Raw genomic sequence first — 5,733 nt, forward strand, 5'->3', positions numbered from 1 at the left:
TTTCAGATTACGACGTCTGACACTGATTGTCTCTGACACCCCACACTAGCCTGACATATATCCCAATCAAATATGAATTGCAACTCGGAGATTGAAACAAAGTCGGAAATCGAAGCACACCAATCCAGTTCGTGATACATAAAAGATCAAAATTGTTACCATAGCAAACTAAGGGAGTCCATTAAAATTCAGCGAGGTATGTCGGTCCAGGAAACAAGCTCCTGCTCCATAGTGTAGCATCTGGTGACATCCTGAGCTGAATGATTGGCAGCAGAGAAGAACTCACCATGCCGTGGACCGGGACTAGCACTGAAATAAGTGGAACAGTTTGAAGGTAACAATGGCATGGCTTCACCATCGCTCTCTAACCCGTGTTTTTTCTCCATCATCATCTTGCCCCCCAGGAGCTGCAGCCTAAGCTCCACTTCTTTCATGGTAGGCCGCTCTTCTCCTATGTGCCTCAAGCATACCCTCGCAAGGGCAGCCATCTCAGTGATCTGTCTGTCGTTGCCTTCCTCGAGAACTTGAACATCAACGATCTCTGTCAAAGTGTTATCTTGTAGCATCTGAAGGAAGTAATGAGATAAGTTTTGCTTTTCACACCGGAAATTGAGGAAAACCGGCTTCTTCCTAGTCAGAAGCTCGACGATTATCACACCGAAACTGTAAACATCGCTCTTCTCGGTTAGCTCACCGGTGTGGTAATACTCAGGATCCAAGTACCCAAATGTGCCCTGCACTGCTGTGACCACACGAGTTTCATCGATGGAGATGGACCTCGAGGCACCAAAGTCTGCCACCTTTGCAGTGAAGTTATCTGTTAAGAGTATGTTGGTAGATTTCACATCTCTATGAAAGATTGGTATTGCGGCAGCGGAATGGAGGTAAGCAAGAGCACTTGCCGCCTCGCTAGCAATTCTGATACGATCGCCCCAGGTTAACAAGCTTCTACCACTCAGGTGGTCACCATGAAGAAGTTCAGATAATGTCCCGTTGGAGACGAACTCGTACACGAGCAAAGGCACCTCTGACTCAAGGCAACATCCAAAAAGTTTCACCACGTTTCGATGACTGATTTGTGATAAAATTGCAAGCTCGTTTATGAATTGATCGATCTCTCTTTGATCGGCCATTTTGGACTTTTTTATGGCCACAACACGTTGATCGGATAAAATCCCCTTGTAAACAGTGCCATGCCCTCCGAGGCCTAGAATGCGTGTGGAGTCAAAATTATCCGTTGCCTTTTCTAACTCATCCAAGGAAAATATTTTAGTGCTATGTGTGGCACTTTCATCAGATGAGATCAACTGTTCCAAGACAAGGCCTTTGTTTTTTCTAAAGTATGCCTTTCGAACTCTATTTTTCATGCTTCTCTTCCACATCCGAACCAACAAAGTTGAAACTGACGCAAGAAATAGAGCCCCAATGCCGGAGCTTAGTCCAATAACAACTCCTGAAAAAGTAAGCATATGTAACAGTTAGGCGCATAAAAGTCTTCCTTGTGTAGGTAACTACTTTTCTTTTCTTTTTTGTGTGGATTGCTGGTGATACTTGCAATTGCATCGTTTTCACAATCCAGGGACTAATGCTCTGGTCCCAGTATACACTAAAGTAAAAAAACAAAATTTTGTCCATGCCAGAGTGCAACAGTGACAAGCCTATTATACATTAGTACTCCCTCTGTAAAGAAATATAAGAGCATTTAGCTCGCTAAAGTAGTGATCTGAACGCTCTTATATTTTTTTAGAGGGAGTACTAGCCAATAAAGATAACAACAACTCTGCTACTCTCAACAAAACACAAAATATTTTACCAGATTACATAGAAAGATCATTCTTCAGATTCTAAAACAGTGCATCATTGATTGTAATAAGATGAATAAAGCAAGGTGCTAACTTCTGGTGGTTTACCTATAAACCGGTTGGTGCAAGAGTTTGTTTCCTTGGCAAAACTGCTGCCAAAAGGACATGAACAATGGTACCCTCCAACTGTGTTTTGGCAAGTTGCAGACTCAGGACAGGGGCTTGGAGTGTGCTCACATTCATTGACATCTGCAGTGAAAATCAAACAAAATATCTGAACCCAAGTGAGTCGTTTGAAGGAGATTGGAGTATAGATAACTATGAAGTGGCATTTGATCTAAACTTCTTTTTCGATGACTTGGGTTGCAATTCTACTCGAGTGAGTAATCTGGTGTCAAAGTGAAAAGTTAAGCACAAAGGTACTTCTGCACCATATTTAATCAACGATGGAAGTGAGATGGCATTCAAGATGCAAGGCAAGTCTAATGTAACAATTTGATCAACATGAGATGGAAAAAAAAAAGAGTTGTAGTATACTGGTCTGTTCTCCATTTCCTTTTTTACATGTTGGTGGTTTCCATTAATATCCGTCTACATACTACATAAGTATATATAAAAGTTGATTTGCGACCCGCATTGCTCAAGAGATAAAATCCACAGTTTAACCCCTGATTTTCTTCAGAGAGAAAATGCTATTATACACATTTTTCCATTCCACAAATCCTTTTGAAATAAGGGGAGAAACTAGCCTGTGCATCCACCAGAGAGGTAAGGATTCCCTTGGTATCCAACGGAGCAGTTGCACAGATACCCTGGGCCGTTGGATGAATCCACGCACACGGTGTTTTCGCTCCGGCATGCATAAGAAGGCATGTTTCTGCGTGCCACCTCACATGTTGCATTTCCAATCACCCAGTCAAGGACAACCGGCTGCCGCCCCTCGTAGGTATCATTGAACCTCTTCGTGGTTATGTACTCGGAGTTGAAAGTGAATGTCTCTGCCTCCACCACCATGGCATAGCTGCATGGGTTGAAGTGCCAACTATTTGAAACATCCACATAGTCTACATCATAGAAGTAGACATGGTAGCTCGTTAAGCCCTTGGGGACGGTGTTCTGGCAACAGCCTACACCAACACACGAGCCATTTTTCAGGTCTCCCGGGCTCCCACACACCGACACACACCCTGTCGCATACCTTGTGGATTTTTCGGTGTTGTAGATGTACCCAATTGTGTTGCAACCAATGCTTATGAATTTGTTCTGCGAGTCAGAGATCCGATACGGCCAAACTAAGTAAAAATCCCAAATGTAGGAATCCATTTCTCCTGTACTAGAATTGTAGCAATATGTCGGGATGAACATCAAAACTCGGGATTGGCCACTTGATGCTGAGATGCTTAGAACCTCCCAGTAATTTATGAATGGCCTCTCGATCCCATCGGCGGCGGTCCTGCTGCAGCTGATCTCGAAGCCTTGTTCGATAGCACAGCCAGCACCAATGCCAAATGGATAGGGGATCTCTACATCACCACACCGCGTTTTGCATCCGTGGTGAGGCTGCGCTGATGATATAGATGCAAGGTTCAGCATGAGTACAATGGCACCGAGCACTAGCACCGGCGCCATATCAAGTCCCTGCAACTGCAATTAGTGTGGTCAAATTAAGTAATTGTCTGCTATGCTGAAGGAAAAAGAGAACATCTCGAAAAAACATCGATGTTATCACTTCTTAATTGTCTGAAAGTTGAAAGTGTAAACACCTGTGTATGCTTATGCTATAGAAACAACTGAAGTTAATAGCAGGGGTTGGATGGGTTCAGAGATTTACATCAAACGGAAGTAACCTTGCAAATAAAATGATATGCTAACCTTGCAAATAAAACATAAGTATATATTTATTTATCTCCCGGATTTGGGTCACAGCGGCGCAGCGGATCGCCTCCGGCGACGGCGCAAGGCGGCGGCGGCGCTGCATGGCGACGTGGAAGAGCATGTGCTGCTGGCCGATCAGTGCGTCCGCGCGGTCACGACGGCCATGGCTACGGTGGTCGGCGGCGGCAGGATGTGACTGGTGGCAGCGGCGACGTCCGTCCTGGATCCTGGAGCGGCGGCCCTGGAAGGTGGTGGCAGGTGAAGCTCGGACCTCTCGCGACAGCATGGCGTGGTGTTGTCCCTGTCCAAGGCGGATCTGCGCCGGCGATCTGGTGGCTTTGGCTTTGGATTGGTTCGGATCAGAGACGGTGACGAGCGCGCGGGTTCCTTCTCGGTGGCTCTTGCAGCTTGGCGAGGTGGGGTGGCAGCCCTCCTCGCAGGCTCCAGTGGTAGCACACACAGGCATTGGCCGGTGTGCCAGGGCTCGCACGGTGGTAGTGTTGTTGTGGATGGTCGTCGGATCTGGGTGGCTAGATCTCGGGCTTTGAGGCAGTCTGGATGGTGCACAGGCTGTCGGTTGGATTTTCTTAGGACAGATCCGGGTGAAAACCTGGTCTTCGGCTGGTGGCTGGAGCCGGTGATGGTGATGCCCTTGGCGTCGTTTTCTTCATAGAGACATCGTCGAGGTGAAGCTCCCAACTCCTCCTGCTATCTTTGGGAGAAACCCTTGATCAGTTGGTCGGGTGATGGCAACGCTCTTGTGTCGTTCCCCCCCTTGGGGGCGTCATTCTTAGAGGTGTGCATTGCCTCGAGGGACCAGTGGACGGTTTTAGCGGTGGAGCGGCGATTCATGTCAAGCATCGATGATGTGGAGCCTCGACGGCGTGGTGCAGCAGGGTCTTGGCACTAGAGGTGTGATGGTGGACGCGCGTAGAGAGGTGGCGTTGTCTGGTGTCGTGGTGGCGTTGACGGCAGGCCTGACAATGTCGATGCGTCAGTACCTGCAGAAGATGGATCGGCGTATGACGGCAGCGTCGGCATCTGAGACTGTGCCAAACCGGTGTGTGCCCCAGACCCATCAATATGGCTTGGTTGGGGCCTCCGGCTTTAGATGTTAGGCTTTGGTACGAGGTCTGCTTGGTATTCGGCTCGGACAATCGGCACCCCTTCATCAACTAGGTAGGAGTAGCAACATATGTTGTTAAGATGGTGGCTTCAGACTTACTTTATAAGGTTTTTGTGAATAATTAATAAAACTAGTAGAATGCCCGTGCGTTGCCACGGGCATTCCCATTTTGTTCTGATTGCATATATATACATGTATGGCTGTATAAAACTCTATGAATTTTTGGCCTCTTGCAACGACATCGCCTCGATACCCTTTTAATGTATTACTCTTGTCCATCTCCATCCCTCTCATATGCAAAACTAAAAATATATAGAAATACGTGCAAGAGATATACAAAGAACAATTATTTGTATGCATCTCTTCCCATTTTGTAAAACTCAACAAGTTTTCAGTCCAGTCCATCATAAAGCTTTGTCAATCAAAATTTTCAAAGCATCATCTGAAGGCATGAAGTTTCATCTCTAATCTAAAGTCAACAATAAACACATTCAAAAAAAGCTCCATATACAATAGGTCGGTTGCTAAATGCGAGCACGTGACCGTTTTAGTCGGGAGTGAGTGGCATTGTGCTTTTTAGTTGAGTGAGTCGCATCTCAATCCTTGTTAGAAATGACTTTGTTAGGGTATGTGATATTTTGCACTAATACAAAAAAGTATGTGACATTTCTCTCATAGCAAAGAAGTGCTTCTCCCTATAAAAAATGCAAACATCTAATCTTTTTATTCTTATCTTCAAAAAAGCAATTCACTCTCTCGCTCTATCATCACACTACAAAACGCTCTCGCTCTATCATCACATTACAAAACACTCTCACTCACTTGTCATTCCCCCAGCTTGCTCTCCTCGCTATGGTGTCGCCGCCGCCAGTGTTGTATTCCCTCGATACCACGACATTCGGCATGTCCCTTCTTCTCACCATAGTCTCC

At 46.0% G+C, this 5,733-nt stretch overlaps 1 protein-coding gene across 1 annotated transcript in view; it reads right to left on the minus strand.

The window, feature by feature from the left end:
- LOC119302627 (wall-associated receptor kinase 5-like) overlaps positions 1-5,733 on the minus strand; it is an 11,458-nt gene continuing 5,725 nt past the window's right edge. The window contains exons 6-8 of the mRNA XM_037579669.1: positions 2,552-3,446; positions 1,911-2,051; positions 1-1,453 (exon numbers count right to left, since the gene is read on the minus strand). Coding sequence (XP_037435566.1) covers positions 189-1,453; positions 1,911-2,051; positions 2,552-3,446 — 2,301 coding nt within the window. The 3' untranslated portion in view covers positions 1-188. The remainder of the gene's footprint in view (positions 1,454-1,910; positions 2,052-2,551; positions 3,447-5,733) is intronic.

The sequence above is a fragment of the Triticum dicoccoides genome, chromosome 5A (genome assembly GCF_002162155.2).
Source record: "Triticum dicoccoides isolate Atlit2015 ecotype Zavitan chromosome 5A, WEW_v2.0, whole genome shotgun sequence".
NCBI lineage: Eukaryota > Viridiplantae > Streptophyta > Magnoliopsida > Poales > Poaceae > Triticum > Triticum dicoccoides.